At 41.5% G+C, this 22,737-nt stretch overlaps 1 protein-coding gene across 5 annotated transcripts in view; it reads left to right on the top strand.

Annotated features, from left to right (window-relative positions):
* The window catches only part of CUL2 (cullin 2), an 85,893-nt gene extending 75,620 nt beyond the window's left edge, over positions 1-10,273 (top strand). For 3 of the 5 annotated variants that reach the window (XM_005564957.4, XM_005564958.5, XM_005564959.5), the window contains exons 18-21: positions 3,733-3,935; positions 6,331-6,432; positions 8,156-8,272; positions 9,688-10,273. In XM_005564957.4, the coding sequence (XP_005565014.1) occupies positions 3,733-3,935; positions 6,331-6,432; positions 8,156-8,272; positions 9,688-9,819 (554 nt within the window). In that variant the 3' untranslated portion in view covers positions 9,820-10,273. The remainder of the gene's footprint in view (positions 1-3,732; positions 3,936-6,330; positions 6,433-8,155; positions 8,273-9,687) is intronic. The other 2 variants (XM_065520535.2, XM_074001411.1) reach the window with 1 other exon arrangement.
* The last annotated feature ends 12,464 nt before the right edge of the window (positions 10,274-22,737 follow it).

Raw genomic sequence — 22,737 nt, 5'->3', positions numbered from 1 at the left:
ACAGTACATAGTATGGATCAAGCTAGAACTTTGTGAACCCTACATCATAGTATGTGTTGGTAGTTACTAGTGTTTGCCAAAATAAAAGTAACACCATATAATTGTGCATACCTTAAAAGCTAACGATTCTATTGACTAAATTTGTCTCGCTTTTGTTTTCAAATACTTCCAACAGCTAAAAATAGGCAGGGGTGTTAATATTGTCTAATGTCCAGTCTATATTCAAATTTCCCTGAGTGTCCCAAGTTGACTTGCTTGACTGTCAGAGGTCACTAATTGTATTTGGTTGTTACGTTTCCCTTCCACCGCCCCACTTCTCAGCATCCTCTGACATACCGTTTTGAACAGACCAGGCCAGTTGTCTTGTAGAGTATCCAGTACTCTGGATTACTTATTTGGGATTTTTAAAATTTTTTACTTTTTAATTTGTTTTCTATTCCTTGTATGTTCTGGAAAGTGGAAATTAGTTCTAAAGGTTTGATTATATTCAGTTAAGTATTATTGGCAAGGATATTTCATAGGTGGTCCTGTGTATTTCATATTGCGTATTTCAAAGGCATCTAATGTCAGGTTGTCTCACTATTAGAGATGCTAAATTTGGAAGGCGGTAACCACCAGTTTTCTCCATTGTAGAGGCACTCTTTCCCCTTTTCGGTTAGCTCAGCAGACAATCTGAGGGATGATACTTTGGCATGAATACCCTGTTCCAGGAACCTAATATAGTTTTAGCCTCCACTGATGATCCTTGCCAGAATCAGTTGTTTCACAACTGATTGCAAAATGGTGATATTCTATCATGCCTTCGGCATTCCCTGAGAGAGTAGAGAGCTGACACAGGTACTGGGTAGTGACTTGGATGAAACTATTATGAGAGTTTTGCCCACTCTTTATTTCCTGTCATGTAAATGCTGCTTGAATTATTGTTGGCTTACTTTAAGTATCATGTATCAGAATGTTTTATTTTAGTTTTTAGTCTCTTAGGGTTCACCAGCCTATTCTGCAGGGTAAATCACCACTCTTGTCATTTCTCATTTGTGTTTACATCGCAATAATTAAATGAATCATCCAAGTTTGGGGCTTCCTTTCCCCCCCCCCGCCCCCCGTGCCTTCCCACCCCTTCCCCAGTCTTTTCAGTAAGAATATGGTGCTAAGAAAAGTGGGAAGAGGTCAATGTACCCCAATCCCTGGTAAAGTATTGAAAAATAGCAAGAAAAGGCACAATGCAAGAATGAACTCAATAAGAAGTACATGATACTTTGGCCTCACATAATCTCCTAATGCTCTTTGGATCTCGTGGTGCTAAACGACAACTTTTGTGTGGCAGAAGACTCATTCTGTTTTCAAACCCATGGCAGCATATTACAGCATCAGTGACATCCTGGCTGATGGTGCCACTTAATCATCTTGGTGCTTGATGCATAATTCTGTTTGTTTCTGCATATGTTTAATTCATCATTGCAGAAATAACAAAATGTAATTTATGTAATGTTTTACTTCTTACCACATTTTCCAAATTTAATGTTGATAAGAGCCCTGTTTATGGAAAGTGTTAATAGTGTATGCCAAATGATAAGTTTTTACACAAGCTGTTTCTATGAATTGGATATTGAATTTAATATATTAAACTTCCTTTTGTGAAAATTTAAAGGGTTATGAATTTTTTCTCTTGGTGTTCCCATCCAAATAATTCTGAAAAATATTTCTAAATATCATTTTTATCTAAAATAAGTCAAGGCATAAATGATGATAATCAAGATAGTATTGCATTTACGGTGATATTAAGCTAATGAATTCACTCATGGCCTTTAAAACCTTTTTTTTTTTTTTTTTTTTTTTTTTTTTTGAGGCGGAGTTTCACTCTTGTTGCCCGGGCTGGAGTGCAATGGCACGATCTCGGCTCACAGCAACCTCTGCCTCCTGGGTTCAAGCCATTCTCCTGCCTCAACCTACGGAGTAGACGGGATTACAGGCATGCGCCACCACACCCGGCTAATTTTGTATTTTTAGTAGAGACGGGGTTTCTCCATGTTGGTCAGGCTGGTCTCGAACTCCGGACCTCAGGTGATCCGCCCGCCTCAGCCTCCCAAAGTGCTGAGATTACAGGCTTGAGCCACCATGCCCAGCCTAAAATCTTTAATGAGGTAATGAATACATAAAGCAGAAAACCTTAATCAGAGTTACTAATTCTCCTTAAGAGGGAAAATGCAGTCTCTGGGGTAATTTCATGAGAAATACAACTTCCTTGAGTTAACAATGAAGAGCTTTAAAATCAAATCTCGTGTTGATTTCATTTATAGTCCGTTCAGCAGTCAAATAATGCAGGCTGTGTGTGTGCGCGTCATGAGCTTTCCGTGTGCTGATGTCATGCTGCTGTCTCCCAGGATGTTGCAGAACTGTAGTATACATAATACTTGCTCTATCTCTTGGAGCTCAGGGTCGTTTAGCATACAGAATTTCTTTTTTTTTTTTTTTTTTTTTGAGACAGATACTCATTCTGTCTCCCAGGTTTGAGTGCAGTGGTGCGATCTTGGCTCACTGCAACTTCCGCCTCCGAGGATCAAGCGCTTCTTATACCTTAGCCTCCCGAGTAGCTGAGATTACAGGCATATGCCATCATGCCCGGCGAATTTTTGTATTTTTAGTAGAGACAAGGTTTCGCCATGTTGACCAGGCTGGTCTTGAACTCTTGGGTTTAAGTGATCTGCCCACCTCAGCCTTTCAGAGTGCTGGGATTACAGGCATGATCCATCGTGCCTGGCCCATATGGAACATATTTATGAAAACATTCAGATTAAATGTTTTTCATTTTTATGAAAACATTCAGATTAAATTAAATTCTTTTGCTATCAACTATTTCAGCAAAAGAATGGGTCTGCCTGTTTGTCTCCTTTCTTACCTATTTGCCTCTAGGAAGTTACTGGAAAGAAAAATGTTATTTATAAGACATAATAGCATTAATTGTGGCCGAAATTACAGCTTGGACAGGACCGTAAAAGCATTTTCCATATGGCTGTAGACCTCCCAGGAGGCTTGAACCTTCCATGGGAGACTTGTGTCAGTTGTTGGTATCACTTTCCCCTTTGTCCGTCCATTTCTCCTTCACCCACCTCCTTTTATTGTTTGGATTTTTTGTTTTTTTCTTTTTCTGCCTAAGTCTTAGCGTTTCTATTAGTACTTAAAGACTTTTTTTTTTTTTTTTTGAGACAGAGTCTCGCTCTGTCACCCAGGCTGGAGTACAGTGGCGCGATCCCGGCTTGCTGCAACCTCGGCCTCCCAGGTTCAAGCGATTTTCCTGCCTCAGCCTCCCGAGTAGCTAGGATTACAGGCATGTGCCACCACGCCTGGCTAATTTTTGTACTTTTAGTAGAGACAGGGTTTTACCATGTTGACCAGGCTGGTCTCGACCTCCTGACCTAAAGTGATCTGCCTGCCTCGGCCTCCCAAAGTGCTGGGATTACAGATGTGAGCCACTGTGCCTGGCCTTAAAGACTGTTTTAACCTACTGGTGAAGTTATGATAGCTTAACTGATTTATACCATATACTCAAAACTAATAGAATTCCATCTTCACCTCCCCAAGAAACAAAATGACTACCTTGTTAACAGCAGTGGGTTTACAACAATTTAATAAAACTATTGGTTTACTCTTTCAGAGGAAAATGTCTGAAATAGAGTAAATTTGAAATGTTTCTTTGAATGGTCATTTCACTGTCAGTTTTTGTTTTAATTGTAGGTGAAGTTAAAATGAACTATTTGGGCAAGCCATATGTAGCCATGGTTACGACATACCAAATGGCAGTTCTTCTTGCCTTTAACAACAGTGAAACTGTCAGTTATAAGGAGCTTCAGGACAGCACTCAGATGAATGAAAAGGAACTGACAAAAACAATCAAATCATTACTTGATGTGAAAATGATTAACCATGATTCAGAAAAGGTATGTAGTAATATTCCAAAGAATTTAAGCATTATCAACCTTAAAGCTTTTTCATGAGACATTGGCAGTTTTAAAGTAAGGCTGTAATTGTCATTGCACCTTGTGCTCTGGAAAGCACTTGCATTCACTACATTACTGCACGCTCCATAGAGCTGCGAGTGTAAGGCATCACAGAGCGTGCTGTGTGAGTTGGTGCCATGTGCCCTTTATAGTTTGATTTTATTTGTCCTATACTGTTAAAGCTTATTGAATAATTGTAAAAGAATTGCCATCTGGAAGATTTTGATTAATTGAGATTTTGAAACTAGCCTTTAAAGACTTTCTGGGTTTTTGGTTTTATAAATGTGCTTAATTTCATGGTTCTATACCAGGAAATGACAGCCTGTTGACGTCTATTTGTACACATATTTAATATGTGTAACTCCATTCCAAGTGTTCTTAATGTCAGCACTCAATTAACTATCATCTGTTTTTAACCACCATATATTTTTGATGCCTGTCACAAGAATAACAAGCCATTAGTATATTACTTTTTTTCTCTGTAACTTTTTTTCTAGTTACAAGATTTCATTGTTTTGTTTTCATAGTATATCCTAGATGTTTAAATAGTTAAAAATGCAACAGAGGTGGGATTATATCTCCTTCAAATTATTGTGCTTGTAAGAAAAAAATTTCTATAAATAATGTTTTGTTTTTATTTTGGTAAAGTTAATAGCCTACGGTTTATTTCTCTCATCAATTCATTTTGCTGACATCCCGAAGATGATGATGACATTTTATAGTCTACAATTGAACAACTGTAAAAGGCATATATTCTGAAATTCAAATCAATGTTTTCATAATTTTGAGAAATGATTTTTCTGGCATCAGAATCTTAGCAAAATACGGAATTTCTTTTTTTTTTTTTTTTTTGAGACGGTGTTCCACTCTTGTTGCCCAGACTGGAGTGTAATGGCGTGATCTCGGCTCACTGCAGCCTCCACCTTCTGGGTTCAAATGATTCTCCTGTCTCAGCTTCCTGAGTAGCTGGGACATGCCACCATGCCCAGCTACTTTTGTATTTTTAGTGGAGATAGGGTTTCACAATGTTGGCCAGGCTGGTCAGGCTGGTCTGGAACTCCTGACCTCAGGTGATCCACCCGTCTTGGCCTCCCAAAGTGCTGGGATTACAAGTGTGACCACCGTGCCTGGCCAAAATAGGGATTTCTTAAGGTTAATTAATTATGGTTTTTAATTTTAGGCTAGTAAATGCTTGAAGGTTTTATATTTTTTTTCTAAAACATGCTGCCCAGAAATTGACAAAGTAAACATAGATTCCTTGTTTGCACTTTAAATTTTATTTTATATTATTTTTTATTTGTTTTTAAGGTGAGATCTCATTGTACCACCCAGGTTGGAGTGCAGTGGTGCCATCTCAGCTCACTGCAACCCCCACCTCCTGGGCTCAAGTGATAATCCCGCCTCAGCCTTCCAAGTAGCTGGGACCACAGGTGTGAGCCACTATGCCAGGCTAATTTTTAAATTTTTAGTAGAGACCGGATTTTGCTGTATTGGCCAGGCTGGTCTTGAACTCCTGAGCTCAAGCACTCTGCCCACCTCAGCCTCCCAAAGTGGTGAGATTATAGGCGTGAGCCACCATGCCTGGCCTTTTAATTTAATTATGAATCCGTCCATTCCTTAGCAGAATGTATTAGATTATTATTGAGAATTAGTTCATCTTCCAAATGCCTTTTGATCCTTCTGCCAGAGAAATTCCACCCTGTGATATCAGTGGCTTTCTTAAGCCTGATATGGAAGTTGTTATTCTAAAAATTGGCTTAACAGTTTTCCTCTGAGCAAAGGCCACTTGCTTCTTGAAGAGTGAATAAAAGATGGATTGAAGTAAACGTTTTCACCATCACCCCAGGTCACGGCAAATTGATGCTGTGTGCTACTGGAGGCACAGCTTTCTCCTGCCATCAGGTCATTTACAGTGGGTATTTTGTTATTGCAGCATTTGTAAAAAAAATTTGGTTGGTTTTTCAGAATGGGGTGATGGAAAAGTTATGAACTTTGGTGTTTCATAAAAATTAAAATGTCAAACTCTAGGCAATGAGCTTGACTCTTTTATCAAAAAGTAGTGTGTATGTAATAGTAGGACCAGCAAATATCTTATTGCCAAATATAAACTGCTTAAGATTCTGGCAGATGTAAAAGTAGAAAATAAAATTGGGTTTTTCCTGTTTGTTTGAACAAAAGAATTATTTTTCTCTTAAATTTGGTAATCTATAATATAAAAGTTATAAGAGTGGAGACTTTTTTGCTTGGTCATTCATTTAGTGGAATTGCTTGCAGCAAGCTCTTATTTATAAGATTTTGGTTTTTGTAAATATAAATGTTTTATTTTTAAATGTAGGAAGATATTGATGCAGAATCTTCATTTTCATTAAATATGAACTTTAGCAGTAAACGAACAAAATTTAAAATTACTACATCAATGCAGAAAGACACACCACAAGTAAGTGTTTTTAATGTCAAGTTTTTTTGAGGGGGAAACATTTAAGCATTGGACTTTACAAGTGTTTACACTGAGATTGTGCAAAACATTGCACAGCAAACTTAATAGTGGGGTATGTCTTTTCTGGTTTGTTGTTGGCATTTATTAACCTTACAATCAAACAGAAATCTCTACTTGTTTTTTAGTTTTTTCTAAGGAAAAGAGTATGGTTTTGTTGTATTTGCTCTTAAACCACTAGAATGTGTAACTTTACATTCTCTCCGAAAATTCCCACATTGAGAAGTAATAAAATTTCATATTTTTCATTTGTAAAATAAGGGAAAGTTCTACAGCTTTTTTTTTTTTTTCCTGAGACGGAGTCTCACTCTCTCACCCAGGCTGGAGTGCAGTGGTGTGATCTCGGCTCACTGCAAGTTCTGCCTCCCAGGTTCACGCCATTCTCCTGCCTCAGGCTCCCGAGTAGCTGGGACTACAGGCGCCTGTCACCACGCCCGGCTAATTTTCTTTTTGTATTTTTAGTAGAGACAGGGTTTCGCCGTGTTAGCCAGGATGGTCTCCATCTCCTGACCTCATGATCCGCCCGCCTCCCAACGTGCTGGGATTACAGGTGTGAGCCACCGAGCGTGGCCTACAGCTCATTTGTTTCAAAGAAAACTTGTCAGTAGAGAATGCTTCTTAAACTTTTATATGCAAATGAGCCACCTGGGCATCTTGTTCAAATGCAGATTGTGATCTAGTGGGTGTGGAGTGAGGTCCTAACAGGCCAGTGTGAGGAGGGGACCTCGGCTCTTCATTCTTTTAACTTAGCAGTGATTGTTGCTTTGGTCTAGGATAGACTGTTACTATCACTCATGCTTCCTGATTGCCTTCCGTGTGCAGTCCTTGGGCTGGTGCAGGATGTGAAGATAATATAAGACATTAGACCCTCTCCAGAAACGTAATTCCCCATGGGGGAGACAAATATTAATTGCGATTCACTTTGAAACCTAAAATGGTCAAGATTCCATTTTCCTCCAGGCTAATACATAAATATATAGATTGTATTTTGTCTTTGAAAAGCTATGAGGAGATCCTATTACTGTGGCATGGCCTGCTTCTATGCCTTGCTTCTCCTGTGTTTCTTGAGCTCCGTGGAGATAGGCCCCCTCTCCTGGCTTCTCTGCTTGAGCCACATAAAATGGCACTTCACAGCTGTTCTCTTTGAAGCCTGATCCAGTATGCATTTGGAGCTAATTACCGCAGTTGACACAACTCCATCTAAAAGCATCGTGATACAGATTCTGTAATCACTGATAAGAAATGATCTTGCAAATTATTGCTGTGTCCTCCTTTATTACCTGTTTACCTTAACAGTACAGTTTATAATAATGTAAATTTTTTTTCTAATAACCTTTCAACTTTAACCCTAGAAATTGTAGAGTAGATGTTTTAGCAGTGGTTATGTGATATTAGCACAACATAGCTGTATAATTTGCTCAGTATTGTGGTGCATGCCTGTAATCCCAGCTGCTCAGGAGTCTGAGGCATGAGAATCACATGAACCCAGGAGATGGAGGTTGCAGTGAGCTGAGATCGAGTCACTGAACTCCAGCCAGGACGACAGAGTGAAACCCTGTCTCAAAATAAAAAAAAAAGTATTTGCACTCACTGATAAAATGAATTTAAAACAAGTTCAGTGACTTAATGTCTTGTTGGGTCTTTTTTCTTTTCTTCTGTAAAACAGGAAATGGAGCAGACTAGAAGTGCAGTCGATGAGGACCGGAAAATGTATCTCCAAGCTGCTATAGTTCGTATCATGAAAGCACGAAAAGTGCTTCGGCACAATGCCCTTATTCAAGAGGTAAAAAGAGGGCAGTCCTCAGGGCTTCTTAGGATAGAGGGCATTGTCATTGTACAGATTCAATCTCTTTCTTCTTAAAGAGAATATAGAAATAACCTGATCCTCAGATAGCATAAAGAAATGTTTTATACTTAATCAGAATTGTACTCACTTATAATTTCAGTATTAAATTCGGATTTGCAGGCTGGGCACAGTGGCTCATGCCTGTAATCCTTGTTGTTGTTGTTGTTGTTGTTGTTGTTGTTGTTGTTGTTGAGACAGAGTCTTGCTCTGTCACCCAGGCTGGAATACCGTGGCGTGATCTTGCTCACTGCAACCTCTGTCTACCAGGTTCAAGTGATTCTCCTGCCTCAGCCTCCCGAGTAGCTGGGAATACAGGCGTGTACCACCATACCTGGCTAATTTTTGTATTTTCATGGAGATAGAGTTTCACCATGTTGGCCAGGCTGGTCTCTAACTCCTGACCTCAGGTGACCCACCTGCCTCGGCCTCCAAAAGTGCTGGGGTTACAGGCATGAGCCACCATGCTTAGTGGACACCTGTAATCTGAATGCCTTGTTAGGCCAAGACAGGAGGATCACCTGAGTTCAGGAGTTTCAGACCAGCCCGGGCAACACGGGGAGACCCCATCTCACCTAAAAAATAAATAAATAAATAAATAAATAAATAAATAGCCAGGTGTGGTGGCACACCTGTAGTACCAACTATCTGGGAGGCTGAGGTGGGAGGATTGCTTGAGCCCAGGGATTGAGCCTGCGTGACACAGTGAGATGCTATCTCAAATGATAATAAATTCATATTTGCTTTGGCTTTATTTTAGAGGTCTAAAACTTACCGATTCACTGAGTCTTCTGTCCAGTTATTGAAGGAAGTTGACCCATCATTCATTCCATAACTACTTGAGCCTACCATGTGATAGACAGCTGTGGGCTGGTGCCTGGGATGTAGTACAGAGCAGCTGAAGATGTGGCAGGCTGTTTTGGAGTTCACAGTTTAATGGGGGAAGAAATACACTATTGAAGTAATATGCAAATAACTATAACATTGTATTAACATGCACTAAAGGAAAGGTATGCAGTACTGTAGGAATGTATTTAAATATCCTGGCCTGGGGTCTGCTGGGGGAAACTCTCTTGAGAAAGTGGTGTTTGAACTAAGAACTGAGAGTTGAGTTAAAGTTAAATAGAAGCTTGGGGTTGTGTGTGAGTACTTAGTTTATTGTTTCACTTAATTATGTATCATTATTAGATTTTGCTGTATCCATTTTCCACAATTTAGTTCCTATTTTCATACTTAATTTGGCCCATTTGTTGAAACCTCAGTACCTTTGAGGCACTTTAAACTGATTGGTTAAAAGTAATTACTTATAGCTGAAGAACTGGCAGTACTTTGACTTCAACATCTCTCTTCCACAGGTGATTAGTCAGTCAAGAGCTAGGTTTAATCCCAGTATCAGCATGATTAAGAAGTGTATTGAAGTTCTGATAGACAAACAGTACATCGAACGCAGCCAGGCATCGGCAGATGAATACAGCTACGTCGCGTGATGTCGCTCTCCTCCAGCGTGGTGTGAGAAGATCATTGCCATCACCATTTGGTGTATTCCTGTGGGAAAAAGCAGGCCTGTGCCTCCATAATTTGGTCATTTGGCAGCCCCTGTTTTCTGCTGTTTACAACATCACCAGTGCCACGTCATGAGCGTCAAAGAAAATGCCTAGAGATATTTCAAGCTCATGTCATTATGACATTTCTTAAAACTTTATTAAAAGAATGAGTGAAGTATTGCTGAAATGTGGACATTCGGTTGGGTACCATGCTTTTTCTCCCCTTCACGTTTGCAGTTGATGTGTCTTTTTTTTTTTTTTTTTTTTAATGTATCTTAAAGGACATAAAATTAAAAAACTTAAATATTGTAATATGACAGATAACCTAATAATTGTATCTACATTAAAATGACAAACATGATACTGCTGCTTGTCAAATAAAAAAAAAATAAAGAAATAGAATGCCTTTTTTATGTGGATGGAGTATCAGGTTGACCACACAATATATTGACTCAAAGCAGCTAATGCATCTTTAGTTGCGTTTTTATCTGAATGGTTTAATTCACTTGTACTCCTATTTAAATCCTACATGAAAAATGTCTAGATTATTGTTCTTGAATGCATAGAACTGCATTCAGGATAAAGAATGCTTTATTTTTATGGATTAGATATACTGGATCTAAACGTTTTGAATCTTGAAGATGTAATTCCATCAGCAGTTTCTGGTGGTGTGCTACCCCACAGACATCGCAGAGTGTGAGCAGGATGTGTGGTGACCTCAAGTCTGGCACAAAGAGAGCTTTTCATTCAAAAGTTGTCTTTCTTCTGTTGCATAATCCATTAGTTCTAGCATAGACTAGTACCCTAGCTCTATGGCCTTCCCTGAGTCTTAGGAAATCTGTGATACCAACATATTCCTTCTATATGCCTTCCCTACCTGTTACCCTTATAGCCCTCCTCCAACAGTTTAGATACTAGAGTCACTCTCATCAGTTACAGATGTGCTTAGCAATGCATAACTTAAATACTTTTTTTAAAGAAAATTGTACATTGTACTGGGTGCCACATATATAAATCCCATTATTTTGTTTATTTTATATATATATATATATATATATATATCTCAACAGCAGTGTTAGAATACTGCGATCTATTATCATATTTATTGTCTATCCATGCCGTCACCACCACCACACCCCTCCTCCCTTGACAGACAAACAATTTTTCTTTTTTTTTTTAAATAAGAGATGGGGTTTCGCCATGTTTCCCAGGCTAGTCTGGAACTTCTGGCCTCAAGCAATCCTGTCTGTCTCCCAAAGTGCTGGGATTACAAGCGTGAGCCACTGCATGCATCCAACACACAATTTTTAAAATCCGGAATATTTTAAAGCAAATCACACAGAAAGTATTTCACTTATAATACTTAAATAAGACCTTTAAAAAAATCCACAATTTTATATTACTCCTAACAAAAACAATAATTACTTAGTATCATCTAATAGGTGGTTCATATTTAAATTTGTTGTTGTTTTGAAATGGCTTTTACAATTGGTTTATTCGATTGCATTTTTTCTAACTCGTGTCTCAAGTGTTTTAAAAATCTGCTGAACTTACAATGACTTATATACTGTATTTCTCATTTTACCTTTCTTCCAAATGAGGAAATAATGGCAAACCATATAATATTGTACATTCACTGTCAAAAAGAAAACCCTTGTTTTGATAACTTGTTGATTGATAAAAGTTTTCCAAATTGATTCCTTTTTTCTTAAATATTTATAAATGTTAAATTAAGTCTTATCCTGGTATCTAATTGTCAAGAAAATATACTGAAAAATGGACAAAGTACTTGTGCGAAGGTCTACAGAGATGGCTTACAAGAGTTTTCTTCACATCCTTTCTCCATTTTACCTGAAAGGAAACATCTCTCGCATGAGGAAGAAAAGAGGCCAGATCCATTCAACCAAGGCACCATTCAGAAAATGAGCAATGTTTGGAATTCATTGCAGCACACACCTTCCCCTGCAGAGTGCAGGGAACAGTTGCAGTCTTGTCAAGTTAGGTCAGGAGATTGAAGTCATCACTGCAGAAGCTGTAGCACACAGCCCAGAGCTCTGACCTGGCTGCCCTGCTGTGCAATAACTAGTGCGAGTGGACAAAATAGCCCAGAGCTACGAAAAGGAAAAAGGAGCAAGGAGAGGAGGATTTTCTATGCTTCACTGCAGAAAACACAAGTGAGCAAAACCCTCAGAAGTTTTTTAGAAGTCATTAATACTAAGGTAGTTTACGTGTATGAGTCAGTGATGCATTTTATAGCCAGTCAGCATGAGGCCTTGTCAACATGCCAATATCCTTCCCCTTGGAAAGCAAATATTTAATTGCTAATGAAGGTGCAGACTTATTTTAAGGTTTAGTCCAATATTTTATGACCATTTGCTTTAATATAAACAAACACTCTGGGGGTTGGGTGCTTATTTTGTTGCTTTAAGGCAGGGTCTTGCTCTGTCACCCAGGCTGGAGTGCAGTAGTGCAATCACGGCACACTGCACCCTCGACCTGCCGGGCTCAAGTGATCCTCCCACCTCAGCTCCCAAGTAGCTGGGACCACAGGCACATGCCACCACACTTGGCTAATCTTTGTATTTTTTGTAGAGACAAGGTTTTGCCATGTTGCCGAGGCTGGTCTCAAACTCCTGAGCTCAAGCAATCCGCCTGCCTCAGCCTTCCAAAGTGCTGGGATTAGAGGTGTGAGCCACCATGCCAGGCTTTATTTTCTTTGTAACTTACTATCTTCTTAGGATTTTGTAACCTATATATGCTACCATGCTATCCCATGTCCACTTCTTAAAAAAACTTTTTGAGTATAACTGATGACAGGTGCTTCCACCTATGTTATTTTATTTAATCTTCAGGTAATCCTGTTTGGTAGGCAATGCTTCTTTTTTCATAGGTGAGGAAGCTAAATGAGACTTTTCTAGGAGTTACTATTGTAAACTGCAGAACCTGAATTTAAATGCCAGTCAATTCCATGGATGTTATAAGTATAGCCTCTCTATGTACATAGCCTCTAAAATAAGTAGAAATAACTTCATTTCATACATAAAGAATAGTTTTTCCTGACTTTTTAGAGTAACAATTTATTTCCAGTTAAATAATGTATGATAAACACTTCATATTTTTCTTAAGATACTTATTTAAGATGATGTAAATACACACGATTAAGGAATTTGTCTTGGCACATAGCTGATTCATGACAAAGGGTATTTGTGAATTTAGTATTTTACATTCACATGTACTATTACAAAACATTTATTTCACAGTGTATATATACTTAAAAGTTGTTACCAGTTATTTTTGTTGAGCTATGTACTTAATTTTTGGTTCCAAGAATAAATTCTTGGTTGAGCAAGGTCAAAGTCAGGATGCGAACTTTAAAAATACTAGTCCGTGGCTGGGCACAGTGGCTCACGCCTGTAATCCCAGCACTTTGGGAGACTGAGGTGGGTGGATCACCTGAGGTCAGGAGTTCAAGACCAGCCTGACCAACATGGAGAAACCCTGTCTCTACTAAAAATACAAAAAATTAGCTGGGCGTGGTGGCGGGCACCTGTAGTCCCAGCTACTGAGGAGGCTGAGGCAGGAGAATCACTTGAACCCAGGAGGTGGAGATTGCGCCATTGCACTCCAGCCTGGGTGACGAGCAAAACTCAGTCTCAAATAAATAAATAAATAAACAAACTAGTCCTAAGGGCTGTTGCACATGGGCCATAGCAAAATGAATGGAAATTAATGTGGAGAGACCCACTAATAGAAGATTGCTGTGTTCTTGGAGCATATCAAGGCCAAAGCAATTAAATTAGGCACTCCTTTGAAATATATGGCCCCATAGGCCAGAATTTATTAAAGGTAGGATTTACTAATGGGGAAAAATGATAATTTTCATAAGGAATGGCTGTACTACCTATGAAATTGTAAGAGATTTTTTTTTTTTCTTCCCCTGGCCCCTATCCACAACCCAGGAAATTCCTCCTCTTATCATCTAGCAAACAGGTACTGGTGCCAGGGCATTACGCTGGGTGCAAGATATGCAATGATGTGCAGAAAAGATGCGGTCTGTGCTCACATGGAGCTTCCGGTCTTTAACAGTCAGTCAGAGCTGTGTCATTCCAGATGTGGTAAGTGCTTGTGAAGGAAATCCTGACTGCTCAGGAGGATATCATAAGAGAGGTTAATGGGTGGAGAATGAAGGTGGGAGAGCACATTCTAAACGGAAGTGACAGCAAAGATCCTGAGATAAGAGGCATCCAGAACCTGGAAATCAAAAAGACCAGTGTGGCCGAATTATTTGCATTTTATGCAGAGAGTGATTTAGTTATATTTACATTTTTAAAAGATGATGGCAATGTTTTCATAACTTGGCTAGTCAGTGTGTGAATATTCATTTTGTTAACATGCTTTATGGTGTACATATATTTATATATTATTTTGCTTTGGCATTTGTGAAGTATGTCATAATATTTGTGAATTTCTTTTTTTTTTTTTTTTGAAACAGAGTCTTGCTCTGTTGCCCAGGCTGGAGTGCAGTGGCACGATCTCTGCTCACTGCACTCTCCGCCTCCCAGGTTCAACTGATCCTCCTGCCTCAGCCCCCCTAGTAGCTGGGATTATGGGCACACACCACCATGCCCGGCTAATTTTTTTTTTTTTTTTTTTTTTTTTTTGAGACTGAGTCTCGCTGTGGCGCCCAGGCTGGAGTGCAGTGGCGCGATCTCGGCTCACTGCAAGCTCCACCTCCTGGGTTTACGCCATTCTCCTGCCTCAGCCTCCTGAGTAGCTGGGACTACAGGCGCCCGCCACCGTGCCCGGCTAATTTCTTGTATTTTTAGTAGAGACGGGGTTTCACCGTGGTCTCGATCTCCTGACCTTGTGATCCGCCCGCCTCGGCCTCCCAAAGTGCTGGGATTACAGGCGTGAGCCACCGCGCCCGGCCCGATTTTTGTATTTTTAGTACAGATGGGGTTTCACCATGTTGACCAGGCTGGTCTTGAACTCCCAACCTCAGGTGGTCCACTCGCCTCAGCCTCCCAAAGTGCTGAGATTACAGGTGTGAGCCACCACGCCTGGCCAATATTTGTAAATTTTAAGGGAAAATGGATCGGAAGAAATTAGGAGGTCTGGGCAGGAGTAATCTTTTACAGAGTCTTGCTCTGTCGCCCAGGATGGAGTGCAGTGGTGCCATCTCAGCTCACTGCAAACTCTGCCTCCCAGGTTCAAGCGATTCTTGTGCCTCAGCCTCCCAAGTAGCTGGGATTAGTTTGCATGACCATGCTTGGCTAATTTTTGTATTTTTAGTAGTCAGGGTTTCATCATGTTGGCCAGGCCGGTCTTGAACTCCTGACCTCAAGCAATCCGCCCGCGTCAGCCTCCCAAAGTGCTGGGATTACAAGCATGAGCCACTGTGCCCAGCTCAGGAGTTATCTTAATGACAGTGGCTACTTCTAGAGGGATCAAGTGGATGAACCGGAGTGAGTTATGGTTTGAGACAGGGTGAGTAGGGGAACGGATGAGTCAAGGATGGCAACCTAGATTTTTGGCTTTCACAACTAATACCATTTAGCGAGTTAGGAGGATCCTAGAAGCCAGAATGGAGAAGGAAGTTAGTAGGGTGGGTTTTAGACAATGTGCACTGGATGTGCTTTTGAGATGTGCAAGTGCAGCAGGTGGTTGGTTGTAAAGGCTGAAAGTTCACTGTGCACCTATTCCCATCCTGATTCTTAGAAACCAATCCTTAGAAGCTGTTTGAACCATTCTCCTCTCTCTGACCCTAACCCGTGAGTCAACACTTTCCAGGTTCATTGTGACTAGAGAATAACAAACATTTACTACCACATGAATGTGTTACAGACATGTTAAGTCATAAAAATGGGAATGAATAGGAATGAGATTTTTCCTTTAGTTATTTATATAACTGCAACCTCTGCCTCTGAGGTTCAAGCGATTCTCCTGCCTTAGCCTCCCAAGTAGCTGGGATTACAGGCATGCACCACCATGCCCGGCTAATTTTGTATTTTTAATAGAGATGGGGTTTCTCCATGTTGGTCAGGCTGCTCTCAAATTCCTGACCTCAGGTGATCCACTAGCCTCGGCCTCCCAAAGTGCTGGGATTATAGGTATGAGCCACTGTGCCTGGCCACCCCGGCTAATTTTTAAATTTTTAGTAGAGACAGGGTTTCACCATGTTGGCCAGACTGGTCTCGAACTCCTTATCTGAGGTGATCCACCTGCCTCAGCTTCCCAAAGTTTTGGGATTATAGACTGAGCCACCACACCCACCCTAGATTGTATATTTTAAAATAATCGTCTCTAACTGTTGACAGCCAAGAAAGATGAGGACCTCCAGCCACTTGGTAATGGTAAATTGGAAATACATGGTGTCAGCCGTCAGGAAGGTGCATGTGCCTTCACTTGTAAGTTACTTACTTGGCTCTGGTTTGGGCTGCCATCTCCACTGCTCCGTAAAGTAGGGAAGAGAGCTACTCAAATTAAGGAAGAGGCTTCAGTAGCCAGCCACCACTACTTTTCTGAACTATTTCTGGCATTTGACCTCCAAGTCTAAATGGAGTGAGCCAGTTTGCATTTCTTGGGCAGTTGCACCCTTAGTGGGGGTCAACCTTAGCTCTCCAAAAGTCAGATCAGGCTCACTGCTGACCTAGTAATTAAAATTCAATCTAATTAGATCTGAAAGTTCTGACAGCAATTGGAAGTCCTTGAAGCAACCAATGTGGGATTCTTTAGGAAGCAGAGATGAGGGGAGAGAAAGCAGAGAAAGGTCAGACAGCCAGCTCATTTTGATCCCTGCTAGACCATCAAACCCACCAGGGACTATCCATAAAAGGGCAAGTACGTGACCAACCAAGGAATCTCCTGGGATGCAGCAGAACACAGTATTATAGTGCTGTGGTTTCCAAAAATACACTTGAAAAATACAAGTGTAATGTGAAGTGTGATGTAAACTCAAAATTAGGGTATTTGCATGGGTGTGAATGTTCATTTTTATGAAAATCATCTGTGTATTCGAGTTTTCCAGAGAAACAGAACCCACAGGATACACACACACACACACACACGCGCGCGCGCACACACACAGTTGTCTCTCAGTTTACATGGGGGATTGCTTCCAGGACCCCTCACGGATATCAAAATCCACAGATGCTCAAGTCCCTTATACAAAATGATGTAGTATTTGCATAGAACCTATGCACATCTTCCTGTATGCTTTAAATTATCTCTAGATTACTTATAATCTCTAACACAAGGTAAAGGCTATGTAAGTAGTTGTTATACTGTGTTGTTTAGGAAATTATAAGAAGAAAAAGAAGTCTGTACATGTTCATTATAGATGCAACTGTTCTTTTCTTTTTTTCAAATGTTTTTGATCTGTAGTTGGTTGAATCCATGGATGTGGAACCCATGAATACAGAGGGCTGACTGTTCATGTAAAATGAGATTTACTTATTTATTTTTATTTATTTATTTATTTATTTATTTATTTTTGAGACAGAGTTTCACTCTTGTGGCCCAGGCTGGAGTGCAATGGCGCAGTCTTGGCTCACTGCAACCTCCACCTCCCAGGTTCAAGCGATTCTCCTGCCTCAGCCTCCATAGTGGCTGGGATTACAGGTGTGTGCCACCACACTTGGCTAATTTTTTATATTTTTAATAGAGACGAGGTTTCACCATGTTGGCCAGGCTGGTCTCGAACTTCTGACCTCAGGTGATCCCCCTGCCTCGGCCTCCCAAAATGCTGGGCTCATAGGCATGAGCCGCCGCGCCTGGCCCAAAATGAGATTTATTATAAGGAATTGACTCACAAGATATTGGTGGTTGACTAATCCCACAATCTGCTGTCTTCTAGCTAGAGACCCAGGAAAGCCAATGGCATGAATTCCAGTCTGAGTCTGAAGGCCTGAGAAGGAGGAGTGCTAATGGCATAACTCACATTCCAAGATAAGGAAAAGACTGATGTCTCAGCTCAAGCACTCAAGTAGAGAGACAGAATTCAACCTTCTTTCACCTTTTTCTTCTGCTTGGGCCCTCAAAGTGTTGAATTATGCCTACCCATATTGGAGAGGACAATCTACTTTAGTCAGTCCACTGATTGAAATGCTACTCTTTTCCAGAACCTCCTCACAGACATACCCAGAAATAATGTTTAAGCAGATATCTGGGCATCCTGAGGGCTAGTAAGGTTGACACAGAAAATTAACCATCACAAGTCTACCTCTTGTCAACTTGGCACCTGTATGCCTCGCTGTAAAACATATTTAATCTCCAAATGAAAACCGTAACAGGCTGGACACAGTGGCTCATGCCTATAATCCCAGCACTTTGGGTGGCCGGGGAGGGTGGATCATTTGAGGTCAGGAGTTTGAGACCAGCTTGACCAACATGATGACACCCCGTCTCTACTAAAAATACAAAAACTTAGCCAGGTGTGTTGGCATATGCCTAGCTACTCAGGAGGCTGAGACAGGAGAATTGCTTGAACTCAGGAGGTGGAGGTTGCAGTGAACCGAGATCATGCCACTGTACTCCAGCCTGGGTGACAGAGCGAGACTCCTCAAAACAAACAAAAAAAGTCAATAACAAGGTCATAGTTCCACCTAACATGATACAACTAACTACCCTATATGCAACTGAAAACGCACCAATCCTTTCCCCAAAAGAGGAGGTAAAATCCATCAGTGATGTTTATTCTTCTGTTGATAGCCCATAACTTAAATACTATGGTGTAAAATTAATAAATACTATGATATAAAGTCAGTATTTATGTTATATGATAAGGGAATAAGAGATGAAAAATAGAAACACAAACATTCATAACAAGATGAGGAGGAAATAGGACAATTACATTCCTTGTTTTTGTAACTGGTCACATGGCCATAGCTGGTATTTGTAACTACCTTGTTTCTACTACCCACTGTATATTCCCTTTGCAGCTGGTTGTAGCTCTTCATCTGGTGGGGTGACCCAAACCTTTATTTTTGAAGAGTCTAGGCCATTAAGAGTCTGCCTGAATTGAGGAGTTGTGGTTTTCCATTGACCCTAATCATAGGTGGTACCAAGAGACAACCTTAAGGGATCTCCTGTAATCCAGATATACTCTTCCTGATCTTCACTGTGGAGTAGTTGTCCAATTTCCTCCTGGTATTCAGCATCAGTCACCCCAGCCATCACAGGAACTCTCTTCTTTGCCTGTTGATTCAGAGCCATGAGAAGTTCAAAGTGGCTGGGGATACTCTTCCAGTTCAATGAAATCATTGCTGTGTTTCCCGGTTGAAGCATTCTTCCCTCCGGAACTAAGACCTCTAGGTCACCAGAGCATAAGATTACGGGGCCAGGAAGCAAAGATTTTGCTAATGGGTTACCAGGGGTAATAGTGAAGAGTGATGCTGTCACTTTCACCCCTTGATTCCTGGACCTGTGAGTCCTGACTGGGTGGAAAGGCTGATACCACTGTGAGAGGAGAGGCTGATACCACTAGGGTTGTAGAGACCTCTTCCACTGGCAAAAAGACTCATCAGAATTTAGGGACTCAGTGCCCCCTGCTTTGCCAGGATCTTGCCATACATTCCCACCTCAACTAACAAGACTCCATTCTTTCTCAATCAATGCTCTCACTTTAATAGTGGGCACTCTGCAAGGCCAGGAGTACAACTTGCAATGAGATTCAGCCAGACACAGGGTGAAATTCTGCGTTTGATTTTCAGCAATCTCAGCCCTGCAGCTATAGGGAATAAGGGTGAGAAGGCCCCCTTATCTATGAAGCAGAGCAAATGAGCCCTCACCAGATACAGAACTGGCTGCTGCCTTGATCTTGGACTTCCCAGCCTCTAGAACTGTAAGACATAAATTTCTGTTGTTTATAAATTATGCAGCCTAAGGTATTTTGTTATAGTAATCTGAGCTAGTCAAGACAATCTTTCTCCAGCCTTTCCCATCTTGGTTGATGGCAACTCCTTCCTTCCAGTTTTTCAGGCCAAAAACCTCGGAGTTTTTCTTTACTCATTTTTTTTTTGACGGAGTCTCACTCTGTCACCCAGGCTAGAGTGCAAGGCCTTTCGGGTTCAAGTGTTCTCCTGCCTGAGCTTCCCAAGTAGCTGGGACTATAGGCACGCGCTACTGCACCTGGCTAATTTTTGTATTTTTAGTAGAGATGGAGTTTCACCATGTTGGCCAGACTGGTCTGGAGTTCCTGACCCCAGATGATCCACCTGCCTCGGCCTCCCAAAGTGCTGGGATTACAGGCGTGAGTCACTGCACCCGGCTCTTTACTCATGTCTTTCACACTCTACATGTAATTCATCTTGAAACCCTGTTGGCTCTATTTTCATTTTCTTATTTTATTTTTTCAAGAGGCTATGTTGCCCAGGCTGGTCTCGGACTCCCAGACTCAAACGATCCTCCCACCTTGGCCTCCCAAAGTGCTGGGATTACTGGCATGAGCCACCATGCATGGCCAGGTCTACTTTCAGAACATATTCAGCACCTGGCAGACAGGTCCCACCAGAGACAATGACGGCAGGCCAGCAGAATAGCAGATGTGTGTCAAGCAGTAGGCTGCCAGATCAATATATCAGGATGACTAGAGGCAAGGGATGTTCAGCAGGGTGGACAAGCAGAAGGTGCCATCAGGAAGGAAGTCCACAGTTACCAGGGCCCCAGCTACTGAGCCCAGAATGGGCAAGCCAGGCACAGGACTGGAGGAACTGAAGCACCAGGCAGGCTTCCATGACAGAGATCCAAGTGGAAGAAGCAAGGCAGATGTCTAGTTCACCCAACTAGGGCCTGAAGGTCTCCGAAGCAGGAGGAAATTCATGCATCATCATTGGGCACCAAATAAGCCTGAATGAGCAGTGCTGGTCTATGGGCCTCTTACCCCAAAGCAGGGAATGGACCTAGAATGGACAAATGCCTGCAAGGGAGGTCAGCAGGTCCCAGGCTGGGGAGACTGGGGTAAGCTGATCTGGCAGTCAAGCTGACTGGACACCATTCAAACAAGAAATGCCACAGAATCCTGCTTCTGAAGCACTCAGCTCCCAAACAAAAAGCATGGAAGACAGTTGGGTGGCTATAGTGAGGATCTACAGATGGTATTTCCTGGGTCTTGTGTCTCCTGGGCCCCAGGAGGATGGAGGTTGAGTTGAGTCTTAAAGGCTTAACCTTTCACACACCGAAATACCCTCTTTTCAGCAGCCCGACAGCAAGTCCTCTGACCTCTGTAGTAACTTTCCTGGTATTTAAGTCATTATCACCTCCCAAAGTTGCCTCTTCAGTGGACTCCACGTTGTGGTCCCTCCCTCTGTCTTTCCTGGTCTTCCCCAGCTCTGCATGCTGCTCTCCATTCCCCAGACCCACATGTTCTGCCACACCTCTCACCAGCCCCTAGATACTTTAATACATAGGAATATCTGTTGTTGCTACATGTCCCTAAGTCAAAATTTTTTCTTTTTTCTTTTTTGAGACAGAGTCTCACTCTGTCACCCAGGATGAAGGGCAGTGGTGTGATCTCGGCTCATTGTAACCTCCACCTCCTGGGTTCAAGCGATTCTCCTGCCTCAGACTCCTGAATAGCTAGTGCTACAGGCACACGCCACCATGCCTGGCTAATTTTCATACTTTTAGTAGAGATGGAGTTTCACCACATTGGCCAGGCTGGTCTTGAACTCCTGACCTCAGGTGATCTGCCTTCCTTGGCCTCCCAAAGGGCTGGGGTTACAGGCATGAGCCACCGTGCCTGGACTCAAAAATGTGTTTTCTAATACTATTTTGATAACAATCTTTCAATGTTGTTGGTTTCCTTTATAATCCTGGGTATTTTATTTCAAGCACTGAAAAACAGTACTGTGAGAAGAAGATCAGAGACTCCAGAATGCCACATGCTCTGCCACAGCTCTCACGGCAGAGCACCACAGGCCTCGTGCATCCTGGTCCGTGTGAAGCTCAAGCCACAGTGTGCCTCGTGCTTCTCCTTCCTGCTTAATCCTCCTGTTTTATTGGCTGAGTCCACCAGCTGGGCTTTAAACAAGAGTCTACTCCCCTAGTTCCTTTTTCTTTCTTCAATTTTTAGAGACAAGGTCTTGCTCTGTCACCCAGCCTGGAGTATAATGGTACCATCATAGCTCACTGCAGCCTCAAGCTCCTGGGCTCAAGCAGTCACCTCAGCCTCCCGAGTAGCTGGGACTACAGGCACACACCACCATGCCCTGGCTAATTTTTTTTTTATAGAGACAGGGTCTCAGCCCATGTTGCCCAGGCTGGTCTTGAATTCCTGGCCTCAAGAGATCCTCCTGCCTCAACTTCCTAACGTGCTGGGATTATAAGTATTAAATCAAATTTAACCTAAAGCTATCTCCTTACATATTTTAAGTTCAACCTAAAGGTTTCTCTGTACATTGTGGACTATAAGCTAAATGGAATTGTAAACAGACTATAGCCTACTCTTGTGCCAATCAACCAGTTTTGGCCAATCAAATGTGGTCAACTGTTCCAACCATGTTCTAATAAGGCAAAGGCTGAGCTATAACCAATCCGGCTGTTTTTGCACTTCTTTTCCATTTTCTGTATGTCACTTTCCTTGTTCTGCCCATAAATCTTCCACCACGTGACTACACTGGCGTCTCAGTCTACTCTGGCTCAGGAGATGGCCCAATTTGCCAGTCATTCTTTGCTCAATTAAACTCCTTTAAATGTAATTTGACTAAAGTCAAATTTTAATTTTTTTTTTTTTTAACCACAGATTTGAGCCACTGAACCTAGCCCCTTAGTTTCTATTTAGTGACCTAGCTTCCTGCCAGGCCTTCACCAGGCCTTGTCCTGGTGATGGAATGCCGGTACCATGCGTTCTCTTTTTTGCCTCCT

Source organism: Macaca fascicularis, chromosome 9, assembly GCF_037993035.2.
Source record: "Macaca fascicularis isolate 582-1 chromosome 9, T2T-MFA8v1.1".
In the NCBI taxonomy this organism is placed as follows: Eukaryota; Metazoa; Chordata; class Mammalia; order Primates; family Cercopithecidae; genus Macaca; species Macaca fascicularis.
This window is presented reverse-complemented; position numbering and strand designations above follow the sequence as displayed.